Source organism: Diuraphis noxia, unplaced genomic scaffold (genome assembly GCF_037042655.1).
Source record: "Diuraphis noxia isolate RWA-SAM2 unplaced genomic scaffold, SU_Dnox_SAM2 contig0003, whole genome shotgun sequence".
Lineage (NCBI taxonomy): Eukaryota > Metazoa > Arthropoda > Insecta > Hemiptera > Aphididae > Diuraphis > Diuraphis noxia.
Genome location: NW_028301713.1, coordinates 57,995,134 through 58,019,419, shown reverse-complemented (window position 1 = coordinate 58,019,419; position 24,286 = coordinate 57,995,134). Strand labels below are relative to the sequence as shown.

General features: G+C 26.3%; 1 protein-coding gene across 7 annotated transcripts in view; it reads left to right on the top strand.

The window, feature by feature from the left end:
* The window catches only part of nAChRalpha4 (nicotinic acetylcholine receptor alpha4), a 168,967-nt gene extending 146,323 nt beyond the window's left edge, over nucleotides 1-22,644 (top strand). For 4 of the 7 annotated variants that reach the window (XR_016190740.1, XR_016190738.1, XR_016190739.1 and 1 more), the window contains 7 exons: nucleotides 6,682-6,828; nucleotides 8,980-9,150; nucleotides 11,467-11,686; nucleotides 13,506-13,666; nucleotides 15,243-15,291; nucleotides 17,177-17,246; nucleotides 20,478-22,644. Coding sequence is in view for 2 of the 7 variants with exons in the window: in XM_089222189.1 (XP_089078315.1) it covers nucleotides 6,682-6,828; nucleotides 8,980-9,150; nucleotides 11,467-11,686; nucleotides 13,506-13,666; nucleotides 15,243-15,285 (742 nt within the window). In the remaining 5 variants the exon portion in view is untranslated. The remainder of the gene's footprint in view (nucleotides 1-6,681; nucleotides 6,829-8,979; nucleotides 9,151-11,466; nucleotides 11,687-13,505; nucleotides 13,667-15,242; nucleotides 15,292-17,176; nucleotides 17,247-20,477) is intronic. The other 3 variants (XR_016190741.1, XM_089222189.1, XM_089222190.1) reach the window with 3 other exon arrangements.
* Nucleotides 22,645-24,286: the final 1,642 nt, after the last annotated feature.

Genomic DNA, 24,286 nt, shown 5'->3' with positions numbered 1-24,286 from the left:
GAACTTTTTTGTTTGTTTTTAATGTGTTAATCAATGGCTTGTTATTATACTTCCGCTTAGATAGAGCGAGCTTTGTGAATACGTTTTTTTTTAAACCGTTGTTCATGGTTTATATTAGATTTTTATTTTTTATTTTTCTATAAAATAACATTTCATTCACTGAAAAGGATTATATAAAAACTATAAACACATGGATTACTATTATTATTATTTTTTTTTGCATCCTTTTGATCAGTTTAATTTATCACTTAAATTATTGTTCGTAAAAAAAAATAAAAAAAAAGTTTTTCTAATAAATTAAACGAATGGTAGTAACTCTCGAGTCAGAGCTGCATATTTTTAAATAGTAATTTTAATTAAAACAAAGTGTCCAATTTGTGTATCATGTAAAGTGATAGCGTAAGCATTAACTATAACGAAGTTGAATAATTTAAGTTCTAATAATCTCAGGTAGTGGGACTTACTATAATTATTATTTAATATTTATTTTTTTCATTTAAACTGTCATAATTGAATTTTGTTTACCATACTATATAAACTATTAATATGTTCAAATTCTAAATTAATATCAAATTTTGAAAATATTAGAAAATTATTATTTTTTAATACGATTTTTTGACATTAAATATTAATTTTCTCCGAGAGCGCATTTTACCCTCTATACACAAATTAGGTATTTGTAATAAACTTATTCAAAATGACAAATGGTATCATTTTCGTCGTTATTATTATTATATTTTTTAAAGTTGTGCTAAGTTGTACTGCGTCTCATAAGATTGTTGTAGACAATAAAACAATAATGAAATATATTCCAGCTTTATGGACAATATTTCTTACATTTGGACGGACCCATAACCATTAATAATAAAAATATTCTCTCTTTAACGGTGACGGAAATCGAGGGAAAATTTCCCGTATTCGTGATATCGGACAAACGGTATTCTAGCTATACTATATGTATGTTTGAAAAAAAAGAGGCACTGAAAACTTCTTCGGAATCTTTCCATTTAGTGGACATAAATGTGGAGAGACACGATAATGCTCTCATGTATTCCCTTTCAGATTGAAGTAAAGGTCACGCATACACAATATATATATATATATATAACATAATCAGACATTATTATTTTTTCTTTATTTATTATTACTTTTTAGCTCGTCATGAAAACATTGAAACGACGTCCAGTTGCAAAAACTATTTTTTCGTCTATAATATCGTTCCAATACATATTATTTATACTTTTGTTCAAATATTCAATAGAAATGTTTTTCATACGTTAATAATGTCGTTCTACGTGAATTCAATTTTATCATAAAATAGTAGAGCACTGAACTGCTTCAAAACTAAACAGATGTACCTATATAAATACAAACATTTTAATATTATATTACACGGCACTTCAATAGTTTTACTAAGTGTGTAACAGCATTCATTAAAACTAAACAGAAACACTATAAGAACAAAAAAAACCCTTTACCTCAAAATATTGGTTACAGACCAAGGTTTCGGCAATGGTTTAAAAATAAATATATCAAACTAAAGACTTCGGGTGAAGTTACAGTTTCGTTAGATTTAAAAAGGTTTCGTTTCGAATAGTGGTCGTTTTCTGGCTGTATTCGAAATATTATTATAAACTATTCCAAAATGGTAGGAATTTGAAAATATTCTTAAATTGTACGTCTGCGGCTAATGATGGGTCAATAACGTAGCAAAAAATAAATCTATTTTAAAACGAAAATGTATAAGTACTGAATTCGATTTAGTTCCATTTGACTTAATTTCACATCGTAATTGTAGAATAAATTTCAAAATCATTATCATCTAAAATTATTCAGTAGAAAATATCTGTAGACTTAAGTGAATAATATACATTTTTGTTATAATGTAAACGTATAATACGAACCTACAACCACAATATTGTTTAACTGAATTTCCCTGAGCAGTTTTGTATTCAAATTAATTGTCAATATTATGTTGATGAGTTATGACAGCCATGGATTACAAGAAAAAGTTTTAAACTGCGATGTGCTGATTATTTTATTATTTTAAGAAAGTGATAAAAGTATTTTAATCGAATTAAAATTCAGCATTATGCTATAATATTATTAAAACAATATTACCTACCGTTATTTTTTCTAACATGATGAACTATATTAAAAAAACCTTCGAATGTTGAAAATAGGTGATCAACTTAAACGGAATTGAATCTGTAAAGTAAACAAAATATTCTAAAATTCTAAAATATTAAATTTAAATTACTTTATTTTAAATTTATTATTAGGTATTTATTTATTCACCGAAAATCGTATATTTATATATCAATGTTTCATATAATACCTTCAAAAGAATATTTCCATTGTTCACAATTTTCAATTCAATAACTTCTGTGTAGGTATAACAATACGATTTTATGGCACAAATTTTATTATAGATTTCTCATCATAGTATTTTATTAATAAAATCTGTGAGAAATAGTATTTTTTTGTTCGAACAAAAAAAAGTTATACAATTTTGTTCATAGCAAAATAAAAATCTAAACGACAATTTTTGATACAATTATTTTATTTCATTGTAACACTCATCCTGTTTCAACACTTATTTTTGCATTTGGATTTTAATATTTCATGGAACCTTTCCAACTATTCATTGTCAATATATCATATTGGCTTAATGTCATGACAAAAAAATATGATCGAAACAGTTCCGATTCTTTTATACCTACTGCTGACTTTTCGTCCTATAATGTAGCTGGTTTTTATACAAAATATGGACTTTTGAAAACGAACTAATTAGTTCATCATATTGTATAATACACAATACAGATTTTTATTTCAGACCAATCGAAAATGTGTTCACAAATGGTTCAGCTAATATCAACTGAAGAAAAATACTGACAGAGTACATTTATCTTATGTTAAAAGATCTTCTAGTTTCTAATGTATTAAGTTAACTCATCAATTACAAATTCATTTATTAAAATTATATTTGAACAGGTCCTGGCTTGAATAGACTTAAATGCAAATAGATTACATTTTGGCGATCATAATAAGATTTACCTTCAGTCTATTAGATAATAGCTTATCTATATTCTATTAGTAACTATTATAAATATATTTACATAAATGATTTCTAGTCTTGCAACAATATTGTGATGCCTTAATTTCACAGGAAAAATTTGAATTTTTATTTATTTAACACGCATATATTCAAATGCTGTTTACAGTTTGTCAAATAACTAATCCCAGATTAATGGTTTTGAAATTTATTCTACAATTACGACACAAAATGAAGTCAGCTGGAATTTAATCTAATTCATTACTTATATAGTAAATAGTTTCAAATTCTCATCAACACCGGGCTGATGTGTGCATATTTATTTTAATCAAAATGTAATTTACGTAATACACAAATACACTATTAATTTTCCTGTAAAGGTTTATAATAGAAGACCACATACAGTTATAAAAATAAAAACAATATTCCGGTTGGTTATTCACTTGACAATGTTAAAGATGAATATATTTTTCTCCAACAGCTCTCCGCCATAATTTAAGCACATCAAGAAATTTTCTTCGGATATTAATTGTTTTCCAAAACATTATTTTATTTTTAACTTATTTTTTCTATATTTACGAGAAGATACGAGTATTTGAATTAATATATAATATATTTTTTCTTATTTTATGTGATTATTATACATGACGAGGTAAAATAGCTTGATTTTATAATTATATAAGTAGGTAGGTGATTTGTTTGATACCATTTTTATTTTGCCTCGTGTATAATTGTACTCTAATACCATATGACTAATACCAACGTATTTACTTGTAATATTATCAAGTTTACTGATTATTATAAGGTAATTTTAAATTTAAATGCTTGCAATAATTTAAAGTTCATAATAATTAAAATGTCTATATATTATCGTATTAATTTATTTTTGTATCATCTAAATTCAAAAAAAAAAAACATTAATGATTAAGTACTGAACATTTTAAAGTGAAATATTTGTGGTTTTTCCATTTCGAGGTTTCATATTAAATATTTGTATATTTGTATATTATATAGTTATAGTACCATTTTTTTAAATCATACATAACAGATTTTAATATTTTTGATTTATTCATAAAAATATAGGGTAAATGTAGTTTAAGGTCAAATACTCTTAAAAACAATGGATATAAATATAAACATTATAACAGATACATCATTTGTTTCAGGAAGTTATACCCAGATTCCTATATAGTATCCCTTTTAGTTGGTATGTTTGGCTTATGTTTTATTTAGCATACCCTTTAGTTCATCGGTTTATTATTCGAAGAAAAATGTATTCAGTAGGTACTGACACTATTTTATATGCATATATGCATTTTAAGCTTTAGTCTATAATGTGCCCTTGTTTTGAATATTATGTTTTGTAATTATATTTAACAGTGCCCATATAATTCAATATGTATTATAAGCAAACATAATATACTTTATGAGCTTTTTGAAGTCCACTTGTTCGCGTATGTACTCTATGTATATTAATATATATATTACTGTATATAACACGCTGTAAAAGTATTTTGTTTTAATGCACACGACCACGACATGTGTAGCAGCACTTGATAAACTAAGTAATAGCGTAAATGAACATCAAAGCAACATTTTCAAAAAAACTTAACATAATGCATGTACATTTAATAAAAAAAATCAGCTCATGTTTAGTGTCTGAAAATTAATTTCTAAATAACTACTTAATGTACGCAAATGTCAAATGTGTGACTCGATAAAACTATAATACTTCAATACTTGATATACTTTGTATTTAACATTTATTTCACAAGACATACAGACATACAAAGATAACAGTAAAAATATTAAGAATAAACTGATTACAAATTTTCAAAAAAAAATTATCATTGATAAATAATTGGCATATTTTAATGAGAATAATGTAATTTTAGTTACGGATCGTAATTAATTTTCCCATGATTAATTTTTGATGTGGCTTTTAGGAAAATTCTAAACTATTTAATTAACTTTAATTCACGGTTACGGAATTAACTATTAAACGCATATTGTTATTATAAATCATGAACAATTTTATGTATACCAATTAATCGTAGAAGTAGTGTATATTATAATATGATATAATATACTATATATATTATACATTTAACTATAAATATAATATTGAGAGAGTTGTAAAATAATTGAACACATTCGACGGATTAGTATAAAATGTATTAAAAACTTATTGAATACAGTTACGTAAATAGAAAAAAAATCGTAAACGTTAGTTACAATAATATTATCATCATGTAGAACAGGTGTACTCAACGCTTTTCAACTTTTATACCGTGTATACATTACGGAAAATAAAAGAATTATTAATTCGTATATTTACATCATTTGGTTCTATTTGTTATATTTACAAATAACCATTTTCCCACATGTCTGATGAACACTTACATTCCTTATTAAAAATTGTCGTTACACAATTTCACTCCGAATATTGGAAGATTATTCAAAGAAAAACAAATATCACACTAATTAATTTCTATCAAATATTCTAAAATCCAATATGTTTTTTTTTAATATTAAAACTAAAAATTGAATAGATAATTTTTAATCATTTTTAAAAGCTTATCAAAATAATTTTTATTTATACCTATACAAATTTCTAATTTTTATAATATGGTCACGGGCTGGTTGGAATACTCCCACGGACCCCAGATTGGGCATGCCAGATGGTAGAATAATATAAATAAACATGACATTTTACCGTTGTGGATTCATGTGAAGTACAGGTTAGGTCAATTGAAGGTCATCATTTGATGATTTTGATGGTTGAACTGTAAATTTATAATCCCGTTGAAATAATATTGTATAATAATGTAATTTGTATTTGTTTTTAATACCCTCTGAAATACTTAATTGACCTCCTAATAAATTATTATTGGAAATCATTATGTGAAGATTTAGGAGCCATTCAAATGGACCAAACACATAAATTTAGAAGTAAACTCATCAACCTTACAAAATCATGCTTCCTATTTACTCATATATAGGTGATCAATTATATTATTATCTATGAAATTGTTTCCAATCAATAATATTAATATGTATAATTTGTATATACGATATACGTCTATCTTGTCAACAACAATTTTTTTTTTTTTTTTTGATATTGGTTAGTTTAATGTAAAAAACAAATACACCAAAAATAACACAAAGTGTTATTAATTTAAATATCAACGTTTCAATTTATATTCATCACTAAACAGTACTTGGTACCCCCTATAAATTAAATGCCAAAAAAATCAATATCTTTATCTATAAATACCTAATTATTTCACTAAAAAAAGTAAATAAATAATAAAGTCTATATCGTAAAATTAACCAAAAGTTATTGAATTGTTATAAATTAAAGTTATTTGTTTGTCGAATAGCATCAACAATCAAGATTAAACACAGAATGTATTTCCAACAAATGTCCAATGTTCAATAATTCATAATATAAAACAGACTTTTGTTAGACTTTGATTTGATTTTGGAGAGCTTTTGTATGATTTTTTTATCAGTTCAAAAACAAAATATTTTCATGGAGAGATATTTTCTATGAATTTTTGTCTTGCTGAAAAATAATATTGTTTAAGTTAAAATAAATATTTAAGAATGTATTTTTTTTCCAGTATATGTGTTACAGTAGTTGTATTGAACGTTCATTTTCGATCACCTCAGACGCACAAAATGGCACCATGGGTAAAAAGAGTGTTCATCCATATACTGCCAAGACTTTTAGTCATGCGAAGACCTCAGTACCAGTTTGAACCAAACAAGTAAATATTCACAATATGAATACTCATATAATATTAAGTCTGCTATTTTATATTTTAACTATGAAAGGTTATTTATAAGTCATAACCAAAAATGTATTTCTTTTCACTTTCAAATTCGAATACGAGTTCAATGAACAACAATATTGTTGATTAAATAAATTATAGATAACCTACAATACCAAAATAATGTTTTTAATTAATTTTTTTATAATGTAAATCAGTTATTTATTCATGCTATTTCGAACAAACGATTGTAGTTAAATTTTAATTAAAAAATTATTTTATGACTGTACATATTTTTTTCTAAAAACGACAAAATTTAACCATTAATCCAGTGTAAAATTTTCAATGAATATAGTCGATTTTTTGTTGCAGTTTATAGTTTGGATGATATTTATATTTAACAATCGAGATAAAAAGTATATTTAGTTATTAGTCGTTTGTTGTTTTATTTGAGTTTTTTAGGTTGAATGGAGTTTGAAAAATTTAATGAAAATGTTTTCTATTATTACTCTATAATAGTATTATAAATATTATAATGTGATATAATATAATATAATAATATTAGTATAGTTAATTTTTTTTTTTTTTTTTGTCATCAAAATATCAGCCATTGCTTATTTATTAACGTAAGATAGACAAAAGCAGAATAATAATAACTAACTGTAGTAAAATATTTATCGATGATATAAAAAATGAAAACAAAAATTTTCACCATCGATTTTCATTCTTACTCGTTCAAATTATGAAAATCATGAATAAGCTATTATTTCTTCAAAATATAGAACAAAATAAATTTATATTTATACTTATTGATAGTAACATAGGTATTTAAAATATAATTTCATATAGTTACAGTTTACAAGTCTTATAATATTATTTTATCGTAAGCTTTTTACAAAGTTAATATATTATAGTCAATTAATATAGTATAACATAATATCCTATATTGATAAACCATCTCCACTCAGAATCGTTTTTCGTATACAATGATATTACATCATTGAATTCAAATTTAATTCCATCCATTACAGTAACCTACTTGTAATCTATTGTGCAGCAGAGTGACATCCACGACTTACCAACTTTTTATGGATGTTTTTAAAACATTGTTTATTCCTATGTATTTCAGTGAAGATAAGGTTTCACAAATATATATATTATATATATATAACTATAATACATTATTTAAAAAAAATAAACATTGTAAGTTACAATTATTTGCTAGATAATTTTTATCATACAAATAAGGTTCTGTTTACTACAGTTATAATATAAATATTATAGGTACCAACTTTATATTATATGTATTGATTTTATAATTATTTAAAGTTAACTCTTTCAATTAAAATAAAATAAAAACGAAATGTATTTTTTAATTTGATCATTAATTCTATATCTAGAAACATACGCAATAGACGATTAGATATTATACATTGCTAACATTCACAAACTAAATTATTTGTTTGTATTAAACAAAACGTATGCATTTACGTATACACTCATAAAACTACAACTTATTAAAACTAAGAACTCATGATCTTATATTTTTACAGATGATTAATTTTTTTACAAGAACTATTAGATTAATTACAATACAATGTCATCTTACGCCATGTATCTGTAATATTTATAATATTATTGTTATACTTCCCACTTGTATTTTTAACACGGCGTAACAAATAGGCAATATAGTTACACTATATTCCAGTTGAGAAATTTTTTAAATATTGTATTTAATTTACAAAAAATTGTCAGTGCCCTTTAGAATCGATATCTTATAAAACAATCGATAGGAATTAAATGATGAAAAATAATTGGAAAGAGCAATATTTATTATAATATAATACTATCAAAATCGTCGTTTTGCAATAAGGATCGTCCCTAATTCATTGTTGACAAAAGAAAATTTTAGTATTATGTTGTTAATCCGATAAGTTAATGTTTTATGTTTGAGTTTAGAACACAATTTATTAAATCAGTCTGTACAATAATATGTTGTGTCAATGAATGTTACAATGAATATTTCAATAAACATGTTTATAACTACGTAAATGAAAAAAATATAATACATTTCTTAACATGTTTTTCTCGAGATAGATACTTTCAAGACTGTAACGATCCTGTGCTAATAAAATGTTTTGTGAATAGATTCAACGCCGGTTCGATAATGCTGAAGGGCAGAGACATACATCCGTGTTTCTTCCAGGCTGGCTGTGGCTACGACAGCACAGAGCACGGAAGAGATAAAGGTCGTCGACAAACAGACGACAGCAGCGTGTCAAAAGCCACCAGAGAAACGTCCAAAGAAGACTTATCCAGGTCAGAAATGCTGTATACAGTATACACAATATATATGTAATGTATATGTTATCTACGTTACACCCCTACACATTCGTCCAACTTTATCTGCGAAACGATCCCAATATATTATTTTGAACATTTCGTTTAATATGTACATTTAATTATTTCGTAAAATATGGCTTTAGGTGTTTGCGAATGATGTATTTATTCATAGAGACATTTTTCACTATTGCGCATGATGTGAACAAATACAACGTGATGAAAAACGTAAAATATAATATTAAACTGAAAAAAAAAATTAAGAATACCGTTAAAAATATATCAACCCACGTATTTTGTACTAAAACTTAGTGTTAAAAATCACTTTAATAAAAAATTATTACGATTTTATAAAATATTGTCTATTATTTAGAACTAATGATAAAAGGTTTATATATTATTCTTTCTGCAAAATATCAAATTTTTAAAAAATCATATTAGTAAATAATAATATATTATGTTTAAATAAAAAAAAAATTGTATAATTTTCAATAAAAGTCTACTGTTCAGGGAGTTTATACTAAAAACTTATACTTCAAATCCTTAGTCTTAGATACCTAGATAATATAGTTTATCTTTAATTCTTATGATTATTATTGCGATGTTCGATTAACATGTCTATACATTTTTCGCTATACAATTTCGTAAAATATACCCATCAACCCAGAATAAAACATTTTAAAAATAAATTTGGAATAATAGATTATTTGGAAAATAAATGTACATAGATTTAATTTTCTTTTTTTGATTGTTAAAATTAAAATTATAAAATCACTAATATATATAATATAATTTTAATCTACATATTAAGTAACTGCACGAAAATCAAATTCAGATGTTTTTATTGCCCACCTTTTAGTATCAATTAACATAGAAACAATATCTTTGACCTATTGGAACTATTTCTCTGCTATTCTTTGTAATATTACGTATATTTAACGTTTAAATAAATAATTATTTTTTTTATGAAGTAATAATTGTTTGGTATCAGATGAACCTGCGATCATTTTAAATTGAAAATCCTCTAGTATGCAGAAAATATAACTTGAACTATTTTAAACCATTTTATAAGAAATACTAAATAATACATAAAAGTTTAAGTTGGGTATAATTTATTAGGCCTTATATCGCACAAGTGTTCTAAAACTAACAGTTAATAAATTGAGCGTCATTTGTCGTAGTCCGGTTCTGGATATCACCAGTTCATAAATTGTGCAGGTCGATTGCTTGTTTCATAAAATGGGCGAAAATTTCAGGTCTCGTGAATATGGCAATTCCACGTCTGGGATGTATCATATATGTGTGTATAGATTATGTGCTCCAATATTTCAATCTATATTAATTTTTAATATCACTTAAAACATTTTCACATCAAAACTATAATATTCCGTACAACTCTGAAGCACGACAAAGTGAAATATAGTGTTATTTTATCACTTTCATAAGAGAGTAATATCCCTGAAGAGATAGCCATTCAAGTGTTCGAGTTATTTTTGTGATTCCGCATCTTTTTTCATACGTCCAAAGTATATTATTAATGCTTAAACGTTTTTACCATTGTTTCCACAAGGCAAAACTATAAGATTTTGGAATAGACATTTCACAACTTACTAAAATAATTAACCACGTTTGCTTTTCTTTCTACTTATTAACAGTGAAATTGAATTTTTGATGCACCTCATCTTTAATAAATTATTCGCATACAATATTCATACTTTGAGTGCTTTAAGCTCATCAATACGTGGTAATTTAATTATAACAATAAATCCTGATGATAATAATAATAACGACCACGTTCGGTGCAACCATATTAATGTATACATATGTAGCTGAGTAACCTCTTTGAATTATTTAAAAGCAAAATATTTTTATTATTCTTTGGTGTTGTATAATAATATAAACGAAATGACGCAAACATGGGAATGTTACATTATAATTTTGATTACCGTTACGGTAGCAGAGCACTCAATTTTATTGCTTTTCGAAAAATAAAAGCCCGATAAACTTTTATTGCATGCATTCTCTTTACGAAATTTCTGTTGACTCTCAATTCACCGTCGACGAATTTCTCTGTAGCTATTTCGAAACCAGAGTAGGTACCTTTTATTAGCTATATATGAATCTCATGAATAGAGCTCGTAATAAAATTTATTTTGTTGGTTTTAGTTGCTCTTATATTAAGTTGTTATCTTAGGAGTTAGGACAATGTGTTAATTGTATGTGTAGACAATTTACTGAATAAATTAATAAACCAAAATATTATAAGTCTTTCGTTGTTTTATTAATACACTACAGTGACGGCGAAGGGGGTAGCTGTCAGATACACGGGGTGGCGCAGAGTCTGATTTCCGACGAAATATCCGTCACCGAAATGGCAACTGACTGTAGCAAGAGCTCGATCCTGCTCAGAAGCCCCGGATTTCTGCATTCGTCCTGTCCTCCAGCCATGCACAAGTCGTGTTTCTGCATTCGATTCATCGCGGAGCACACGAAAATCACAGACGATGCGACCAAAGTATGTATATATAAATCATGATTTAAAGCAGCATTAATAGCCATACTGTTTTATACATAATATGTGTTGTAAAATACGGTATTGACTCTTTTCCGTTAGCAGAACGATGCTTACAACGATTTGCGTTGTTTTATGTGATTCCAAGAAGAGATATTTTTAATATGGTTTGCTTTTTTCGAGTAGGACGAGAGCTCCAAAAGACCTTAGTAGTGCATTCGTTTATGAAAAATCTCGTCTAGACGGTATTTTGAAGAGGTAGTTTTTCAATTACTTACTTTGAGAGTTTGAATTTGCATAAAAAAAACGACCAAAAAACGTTGAAGAAGACGTATAATCATGTGCGGTCTCAATAAAATCGATACAAATATAATGATTTTATATTATAATTTTGAAAATAATGGGCACTTATTACATGCAAAAATATATTTTCATATTGTATTCTCGTTATTATACAAAATCGTTGTTTCTCAAGTGTATCACAATAATAATAATATATCACCCACGCTGGCGAATCGAGATGAGTGCTCAATATTTGTATGATGAAATAATAGATATTGTAGGTATTCAGTCTTTTTCAATACTACTTTTTTATATATTTTGTGTACCCAGTAATAACGCATTTACTATACTCTCCAGCTTCTGAAATTTTCGACTTTCGAATTATACCTCTCGGTTCTAATTTTAAAACAAAACGTACTTTATTCGAAAATCTCTCTCACACCATTCCAATTTCGATCGATTTACGTGGTCGTTTTTGTTGCGTATCAAATTCGTACACTTAAATTTCTCTGCTGTCGGTTTTAATTGGAAAAAAAATATTTGAAACAGTTTAGACATTGATAATTTTTAATTCACCAATTTTATTGTTTTTAATTTACCTCTTATCTCAGTAAAAAAAATCACAATATTATTGGTTATGATTTTTTTTTTAAATTTTAATCTCTCAAATATATCTATTAAATCCTATTTTTTATTTTTTTTTATTAGAAACCACCCTTAGAATTGTAAATCAAAGCATTATTTTAAATGATTATTGTTTATACATTCAAAAATAAAAACACGTCATATTAATATAAAATCAATAAATAAAATGAATCACTCCGCTTAGAATCTAATACAAACATTTGCTTAAATCATAATTTTATCATTAAAATTACTGTTTGGTAACCTATTATTGGCCCCTGTCCTTATAGTTACTAAGAAATAGACCGTTTCGCCCAGAACCGTTTTTGGTTAGTTTGGTTAGATTGCTTTGGCTAATTCATCATTTAATTCAAATTTAACATATCCATTATAGTAAGGTACTTACTCAATGACGAACTACCCTTGACACCTAATGAGTACTGAGCAATCACCTGCTTGACGGCTTTTATTTTAATCACTAGATTTTAAAGATCAAAGTAATAATATTTCTTCTGAAAATCAAACCTAATTTAAACAACTTAATATCGTCATTATTTTAATTTAGCATGATAAATTTATACTTCTGAAAATAAGATCGTTAGCAAAAAATCGCACCACTCACACCCTCTTCCGGACCAACTGAAAAGTCGACTTGTGTGTTTCTGAACGTTCGACAGTGAACAAACAATGATTTATAATATATTATTATACGACCTATCAAAGTTTTACTATATTATCATGTGTACGTATGACGTAACTCTTTTCCGGTTTACTTGTCCGACCTCGAAGGAAAACTTTGAGCCGTATAGGTGGGTACAATTAATCAATCAATCTCAACACTAGCTGATTCGCTTAGTGCTCGTATACATACACAAAAATTATTTTCATATAATTATCCTCCACGTGCTTTGTACAGGTGAAAGAAGATTGGAAGTACGTCGCGATGGTCTTGGACAGACTATTCTTGTGGATATTCACACTGGCCGTGTTCGCTGGCACGGCGGGCATTATCCTACAAGCGCCCACGCTTTATGACGACCGGATACCAATTGACAAAAAATTCAGTGAATACCAAACGTAAGTATGAAAGTCATAACTCATAACTACAGTAACATTATGATGTGTGTACGTCATAATATTAAATACTTATGTCTTAAATCTAAATACAACGCGCAGACGTTTAACAGTGGCGTATCTGAAGATCAACCAAGTAAGTGCTGGTCGTGGTGGTTGCGGTGGTGATGGATGGTAGGGAGGAGTGATAAACGTTTTTTAAAAACAATGATTGAACTTCCCTTACAACATGACATTATTCAAACTTTCGAATTTTTTAATTTAATTTTTTTTCCAACTGCAGTATTAATATGTGCCTATTCAATTTATATTATATATGATAATAATTCAACAATAATAAAGAAATATTCATTAAAAGAATCACGACCTCGCTCTTGATGCTCGACTTATAAACCACCATACCAAATATACGCCACTGGACGATGATTATAATAATTATTCGTTTATTTATTCATTTTTATTTAAAGTTTAAAGTAAAAGCTTCAATGGCTAGGAAATTATTCTCATAATAATTATTGTATTTACCGGTAAGTGATCTTAATACGAGTAAAATCAACCAATGAAATGTGAATCTCAATATTATTATTATGATATTATTTTTGTATGCTTACATTCAAGAAACAATAATATTATATTATACATATTTACAGTTGTTTAGGACGATATTGTGTCTGTATAAAAACACATAAAATATATTATAATACCATATAATACCATATAAGTGCATCATTTTATAGTTTGCTATAGTATTACTATATAAGAGAAAAGAAATTGGACGGGTTATGTTTTTGCTCATTTTAAATGTTTATATTACGGTGTACATCTTAAAGCTTTTACAGGTATTTTTTATTCAAATTTCACAGTGAATAAACATTATGAAATGGTTTTTATTAGCACTGTATAAATTATTTGATATTAAATAAAATTCTTTAACACATTATTCAGGACAAATTTTATATCAAGTTAGTTTTTCTCGGGGTAATGTTATGACATTTTTTATGATAGAACGCGTTTTAATAATATTATTTCGTGTGTTTATCGACAAAATTGAATCATTTAATTCAAAAAATAATAATCTATAGTTAATATCTACCACAGGTCCTATTGATATTATAGAAATTAGATTTATGTTATGTGATAATCGATAAGTGATGTTTGACATACAGAATTAAATAGAAAAATATTTTTTTGTCATATTTTGTATAGGTCAATATTAAATAATAAACAATACAGACACAATATTAGTCCACCGCCCTGGTGTTTATAATATTATAATAATAACAAACTTATGAATTGGTCAGACGTTTCGTGGACAAAAGGATGTAAGTCGAAACCACAATACTTTTCGGTAAATGAAAATAACGTTGAATCCTGTATTTATTGTGTTTTTCACGTATAATTTAAGCTGAGAAAAAACATAAAAACAAAAATGTTGATAATTAAAACTGCGTACAACAAAATAATATGTTTTCTGCAAGTTAGAAACATAATGGAAAAACAGCTAAATCGACTCATTCCCTTTTATCCACGCAACGAACGATCAATTGATCAGAGTGTTAAAAAAGTTTAATAATTACAGGTCTCCTAGCATAAGGAAGAAACTGAAGATAGGCCGTTATTGAAATAAAGTACCTACAATTATTATAAACCGATACCTAGCGTTTTTCTTGATTGAAATGTTTTTTTAAATCTCTTATACACACACAATCACACACACAAGCCTATCGGCAGTATGAATTTTAGTCAAACTTTTACATTTTATCCTAATTGTAAAAATACACTTTATCGTCGATGACAAAAATTCTCACGGATGATTTTTTCAGAACACATACATTTTAATCGCACAAAACATAAAACATTATATACATTTAGTTTCGTGAATCTTCAAGCATGAACACCCCCCCCCCACGACTAAAATTGATTCGTTTAAGATTGCATCAATTTAAATCTTGATAATTGGTACCTATCGTTCAGTATCTTTACTCAGAGACTATATTTTCAAATACCTACTAAAAAAATTAAAAATGTTATGTCATTAAAGGTGTGTTCTGTGTTGATACAAATTTCTTTATTTCAATTGAGAACCACTTTTTAATTTTTAACCATCTAAATTCTAAACCAAAAACCAATTGAGTAATTTTGAGTTATTAAACTTCACGTCTTAATTTACGGTAGATAACAATCCGTGAAAATATGTTTGAATGATTGGGGGATAATTTAAGGGCAAAGGTCATTAAAAAATTATAGTAATTAACATTAATATTTTAAAACTTTATAATTTGTGTAAATTGTATGAGTTTTATAGGTAAATACAAAACTTAACCGTTTACATATATATAATATCATGTCGAACCATTATTACTAAGTTTTATCCATAACTTAGAGTTTAATAACTCAGAAACTTCCCGTTAGAATTTCTACTAAGAGGCATTAAAATGTTTTTTAAAAATGTAGTAAAAAGAGTAGTTTGCGTGTAAAAAAAATAAATTTGGATCACTGCAGGCCACTCTTTATATTATGGTGTAATAAAAATGCGGTGTTTAAGTTAACTTCAAACCTAAAAATTCGAAATAATCAAAATAATTTGAATAAACCCATTATTAAAAAACAACAAAATGGGGTGAGCATGCTTGGGGAACAATTCAGTATATTATATTATATTTACCCACTATGTAGATGTATGGAGAAGCGTTATTATGTGTTAGCACTTAAGATTACGTTCACATTACGGGCGCATAGGATATTCGTCCTACCCTCAACCGCAATACACTATACTGCACATTATTTTTAAATTTATTTTGTTTGTCAGCACAAAATGTACTCTAATGATTTTACTTCAAAAAGTTTAAGTTCCTTAACGAGGTACATAGCTTACGTGGGCAGATCTTTCGAAAACATTATACGACTCATTCAATGACGTCCGGTCCTATTTAATTTTCTTGTCACATACATTACACCCACAGCAATCTGCCATGTTATACGATATTTACGTTCATGTAAAAACAGCCAAAATGAAATTTCAGGTAGCTCCATTAGGCTAATACGTAATTTTTTTCACTTTTTTTATATTATTATATAATAACAATTAAAAGTTATTAAATCAGGAAATAACATAAGTATAATATTATGCTACCAACACCCACACACATATAGTGGTATAAATATGATGGTTTAATAATAAAAGTACATTTATTGAATTTTCTTTGGCTGGAAATCAATTTAGTACAATCCATACGACACGATTAAATAACATATATTCCAACATCGTATAGACTTGAATTTAATCACGTCTAGTTAGAAATATTAATAATGTTCCTTTATAATGTGTTTGACTATATCATTGTATTGCCGGTTCAATATTAATAATACCTTCCAAGTAGGTAGGTAACATTTTTCGATTTATTCCTGTAAATATTTATTTAATTAATTTTACTTATATAAATTCTATATATTTCCATTGTCTGCAGAAATTATGACATTTTCTGTACAATATGTTTTGTATTTTTTTATTAGCTCATAAAGAAAACGAGTTTTTTATGAATGAAAAGAAAAATCCGATTGGAGGACGCCTTTTACTCGAAAGGTACGTGGTCTAACAATATAAGATTGAATTTCAAAAACAGCTCTTTAATAACATTATTGCATATGTATAATGTCAATCGGACCATTATAATGCAATACAATATGTTAATGTACAAAATAATTAATTCAAACTAATAATTATTAAAGAGACACGGGGATAATGTCTAGCCTCTATTTTCGTTGTTGTTTCGTAACCATTTTATCTCTGCACAAAGCCGATCAGCGAACATAATTTTGGAACGCGTTTTGACTATTTTATCTCGTCGGAGACACTTAGCTTGACCACATAATATTTCCGGTTTTCAGCTATTTTATATTTTAACTTTTAGATAATTTATATTGATATGAGAAGCATTTTTCGGGGGGCTGGTTTCCAAATTCTTTCGCAAGTGTTAAAGCAATACATAAATATCAGCTTATATAATAAACTGATAAATCTGATATTGAATACAAGGATAAACATATTATAATAAATGAATTTGAATTTGAAACTAATTATTTTAAATAAAAAATAACTGTGCAAAGTGATAAACATGTTAAATTCATATAAATATTTATAAAATAAAAAAATATAATATTGTTTAGATCTCACGGTAAGTTGAATAAGACACTTCACATCTTTGGAACGGTACTATTCACAATTTATGTAATAATTGTTACAGAGAATTTCAAAATGTTCAAGATAAAAAATATTTAACATGTCTGATAGTTATTTGTAATAATTCAATGTCGATTATTGATACATTATTTTTCCAACTGTGTATAATCCGTTGCATTTAAAATGCACGAATATTGGGAGCAGTCCAATATGTGATCTACAAAAAAAGACAAAAAATATTTACATACCTAACTTTTTTTCAGATTATATTATTATAATTATTATTTTATTTCAACCATAATACATTAGTTTGAATATAGATAAAATTTAAATGAGCATAATAGCACAGAGTTATTACATTCTAAAATCTATATGATGAACATAGACTAAAGAGTCAAACATATATTCATACCTCTATGATAAATTAAAATATCCAAATTAGAACCCTGTGAACTAAATATATTACCAACTATTACTAGAAATCATATCTATTCTCCGGTTGATAGTCAGAAAATAATGTTATCCTGGTTGAGAGAGCTATAACTAAAAAGAATAGCACCGATTCTGCATAATATAAAGACGAAAAATATGAATGAAATTTGAAAAATGCAAATTGAATAAAAATAATATATGGAAGAAAATATACGAACCTATTCATTTTTGATGATAGTAAGACATAACCAATAACCATCTATGAAAACAACTAACAATAAGGGTACCCAGAAATGGTTATCACTTGTCGAGAATATATTGACTACAAAATATATTGTAGGTAATACATTAGGACCATAAGTGTAATATTATAGATGTATAGCTAAGGAAGTTTGGAGCAAGTGTAACTGGTTTTAATAACGTAAGAATTTCAGGTGAAAAAGTTGGTGAGCATTGGTAAATCCGAATGAGAATCAGTGAGAAAAACTGAATCACAGAAGGTACCTATATAATTTTGGTAATGTAAATCTGTGAATAAACTTCCGGATAAAGTTCACTACAGAGTTCTATGGTTGGGTAGAATTATTGAAAGGATGAAAATCACGTATCACAAATATAGTGACTTTAGATTATTTTCATATTACATTATGAAAAAAAAAATGTAAATTAAAAAAAAGTTGCATATTTGAGAATTTAAGCAAAAAATGAAAGAAACACGAATTACAAATAATTTAATTACATTATTTTAGAATCTGAGAAGAGCGATGAATCTATTGATTTTATAATGTTATTTGTGTGTGTGTGTCTATGTATACGATAGGTTGTCGAAATAGTGCTTCGATTTTCAACTTCAGTAGCTCTTTTGGCTAGAATGTGAATCTAGTTGGTGCTTGGGGAGGTAAAATTTTGAACTTACTAATAGTTTTCAAAAGCAATGGCAAAAACAAACAAAAAATTAAGGAAAAATGGGAATTTTCACGCAAAATCAATTTTTGAGAAAATTGAATTTTGATTTGGTGTAACTCTAAAACAAATTACCGTATATGTACATGAAATTTTCACTGAATATTAATTATAATGACATTTTCTATTCTTGATAGAATTTTCAAAATATTTAAATATTTCAAATCTTTTTAAGTTATTTTTAGACATTTGAAATTTTCCGGTTTTTTTAGTTTTTTATTCTATAAAAGTTGATAAAATTTAATTCATTGGGTCAAAAAACTTGAAAATATAATACAATTAGAAAATATTAAAAACAGGAACTTTTTTTTTATATAACCATATAAAGTTAAAATTTAGAAAAAATGTATTTAATTCAAAATTTACAATCTTTTGTTGTTAAAAATGTATAAGACGTTTAACTTTTATAGCTAAGGATTTTAAATTTAAAACAAGGTTCCACGTAAGTAGTTAATTCTGTGGCAAAAAAAAATCTAAAATTTATACAAATACTGTTTTTTTTTTTTTTTTATATATATAGTTATTTTAAGTTCAAATTTGGATGAAATTACATATTCAATAATCAAGAATAACAACTAAAGACTTTAGTTATATTGTTGTAATTTAAAAATATTATTTAATATAATTTTTTTTTTTAATAAAACAATATAATTAATATAGTAATATAAAATATACTAGATGGGAAAACCATTTCCGCTCAGAATGGTTTTTCGTATACAATGATATTAAGTATATCAAAGAATTCATATTTAATACTATTCATTAGAGGAGTGACATCCACTTACCCGCTTTTGAATTTAAATTGATAATAATTGTGTTTTGTGTCTACGCTGACAAACTTTCGCTTAATATAATATTATTTTTATTTCTTTTGAGAGAAGTTTTTTTTATAAAATGTATATGTGAGGTACCCACTACGATTTATTTACGAGTAGATGATTTTACATATTGGACCGCTTTACTCAATTATCGTTCCGTCTCATTATTATTGTTTACGTTTTACATTATAACAAAACAGTGTGATTATAAAATACAATATTATACCGTACAGTTTGTTATCGTGTACGCGCTAGAGAAAAGTTGCAATATTCTTGTCGATTTTAACACGTTTTGCTTTTCGCACGTATTTAAAATATTGTACAATACACACCATGTAGATAATAATAATGACTTTTAGCGATAATATTCCACACGCATTGTTTGACCGCAGTACATTGTTGCATACGGCTATTGTTTCAGGTATACATCGTACAGCTTGACGCAACGCGAGGGCACCTAAAAACAACGAAACATAAAAATCGAATTCCAGCATCGAAGACGTCGTCATTTTGTAGTTGCAGTTTTATTTGCAGCGATTGTACATGAATAATATACAATATAATAATAATAAGTTAGCCAAAACATGAAAAAAAAATATGTTTTTATATGTTTAAATGTTATTGTACATTAAGTTTTGTTATAATACATGATAACGATGATTTCAATGATGCCCAGTAACAGAGTAATTTATTACGCAATAATAATAATTGACATTGCGTATCTGCGTGTGTCCAATAATAATAATAATATTATATTATTTTTATAAAAACAAAATGTGTTTCTATATTAACTATTGTTATTAATTAATATTCGTGACGAGTATAATATTACATTGTTACAGATTATTATATATGGTAACAGTGATTATAATATTTTATTATTATTATTATTATTATTATACAGGTTAAATTATTCTATCTACTATTATTCTAATTATTATTGATAACGAAAAATGCCATTTACTAACGATAATATTTTCTACGTGTTTATGTTTTTTTATTATTATTATTTATAGTTGTTGTACTGCGTTGTCATTTGCGTTAAAATGCATATATATTTAATATATATTTAGATAGGGTCATGCGTAGTGCCTTAAACATATTAATATTATATTCCATAGCCTATTGTATTTTCATTCTAGTCGTATAACTTGTCGTTTTATTTTTTTTATATATAGCCGGATTTAAAGTTATGAGCGTTTATATGCCTATTTGCTGGTTCGTTTGAACAATATATTAATAATATGTGTAAGGAAAAACTGCCAAAATTTGTGTAACACAAACTAGTCGATAATATGTCTCATACATTAATGGATAATTTTGTACGCGCCTAAACCGGGTTAACTGTATTCTCTGAGAATTATTGTTATTGTTATTTAAATAATTATCATGACATTTGCTAATAATTCAACAAACAAGATTCATGAAAATGTATAATATTATTGTTATTTTATTAAGCTGATAAAAGTTAAACATTTTCTACTTTTTAATATTATCGAATGGTAAACCGAAAATTTGACTCAATATTTTCAATGACTATTAATCTCTAATCATTAATCCTAATATAATCCAAATAGATCGGTATAGAATAATATTTATTTAACCTTTCGTGTATTGAACATCAGAAGCGTTCATTGATTACTATTGTTAAACTATTATCGCTCAAAGAACCAACATTTTCCAAACGAAACTTAAATATTAATACTAAAAACCAAAAATCTTTATCTGTCTCAAATAAATATATCGGTCAAATATTTTATGCCCATAATAATGGCTATTTATACGTATAACTGAAAGCTTCGTGCGAATAGAAATTTAAAAATCGTGTAAACACAACCATTGTCCAGATGTTGCAATTTAGAGTTTTATGTTAATCAGCTGACATCGAATTAACGGGGGAATCAAATTTAGCATTACCCGTAATCTTGTTGACTACAGATGAAAACGATAAACTGAAATTTAAAAATTAGATTATCATTGCTCAATGGCTTTAATTCGTTTTTTTTTCTAAATTTTAAGAAATATTTATATTATTTCAAAAGGATATTAATTAGGAAACATAAATATTAACAACTGTTATTCGAACGAAAATCGTAGATTCTACTGATTGGATAACATTTACGTTTAGATTTAAAATGTAAGCCGTGGCGTTAATATATTGAGTGAAATTTATAGTTTGATAGAACTATAGTATAATCTATAACATTATTTTAAATATATAGGAGTCACATGACTATAACACTCGTGTTGTTCTTGTTCGTGTGCTTATAATTATGATAAATAGATATATACATAAAACGAAATATTCGAAAACATGTACGTTAATAATGTTATAAATGTAATGCGTGTGTAGGCAAAGTTGAAGTGAATAATATTATGATACCTGTGTTAATATTTTTTTTCTATGAGGGGGGTGGGTTACAATAGACTGTGATGTATTATAATTATAACTTTGTTAGAGTAATATCTGTTTATGATTGTTTGTTATAATAAATGCATATAGAAGGAACGTAAATTTAAATATATTATATTATTATAGACTCATAATACATGAATAAGAAAATAAAAATAAATGATATATTGTGTAACTCAGTATATTTAAATTAATCCTAGTGGCTATTCTCCATTTCATTACTGTTGTAAAAAGATAAATTGTTCGATATTTTTTAGGAGAGAATAAAACGAAGTGTAATCTTAACGAAGAAATACTAACAGGACGTGCAGGTAGGTACTAATTTACATATGAATATAATAATAATCATTATACTTATAATATCTATTTTCTTAATACTTATTACGATGTGTTCTAAGGTTTAACTGCAATGAACATACGATAAAATTAATCATGCATATTAATAATATCATATTAATTTTTTATGAATATTCGGTGTATACAATAATAAATATATGTTACTGAACAACAGTAAGTTTTGTTCAAGTTAATAGAAAAACACTGTAGACTATATTTAAATTATTACTTTTTATATATATCTTCACTTCTCTAATGAACTGCATGTCGTAACTAGTAACAATACTAACAACCGTTAAAAACTTTCACTTATTTACGAAGTTTATGTTAGTTGTATTTCTATTTTCTATGAAATTAAAAATTTTAAACGTGATAAATTATCATTTAGTTGTTATTTTTGCTATACGACCTACAAAAAGTTATAACGATTCGATATAGCCCTCGAGTAAAAAAGTTCAGAGTACTGCAAAGTAAATAGTTTTACGTGATGTAGCAGAAAATCATACAAACGATGAAACATTGTATGGGTGTCTAATTCGGAATAATCGTTTTGTGATGAATAGATAACAAACCTATAATGACAATTGATGAAATAAAAGTCACTTTGTGATCATATTTGTTATTGATATCGAAATTGTAAATTACATTTTTATATTGTAGCCTATTCAAATTCCAGTTATAATAAATTATAATGGTTTAAGTATTAAAGTCAATGATTTTTAATTATTTTTTTAATATAATTAATTAGTTTGAGTAGGACTTCTAGTCTCGGTTGTAACGATCACGAACAACAATTTATTGTTTATGCTCCCCATCAGTTAAATAACAATATCTGCACGTTATTCTACCATTGGGTAACATCTGTTGGCTAGGACAATATGTAACACACTCGTTGAAATTATACTCCAGAGCAACACACGAGCACGTACGACATCGTTGCACTATGAAGATGAGTAGTGAACATAAATATGATATTGATGCAAATACAAATATATTAACAACGGTCATTAATTTCATTTTTTAGAATTATTATCCAACGGTAACTATATTAATATTTAAATAAAATATATGATAATTGATTTGATATATTATTCAGTTATTTTACGTGTTTATGGTTGTAATTAAAATATTATAGTTAAATTCATAAATATATTTACCAGGCAAGACAAAAGTAATAAAAATTAGACTTTTTTTCATATGGTACCGAGGACCGGAGAAGGAACTATGCTGCCAATATTTATCCTCCGGACCTACAAAAATAAGACTAACACTATATATTATTATTACTTATGCATATAGTTTTAAGTTACAAGTCAGTTACGATAGACAGGATTATGTCATAATGCGTTATAGTGACAAAGGGTCATAATTATAGGCTAGTATATGAAATATAATATTTTTCAAGTTAAGCTAATATTTTTTGAAATGTGACTGTTCATGTTTTCATAAAATATAAATTCGTTTGAATTGAACATAAACTC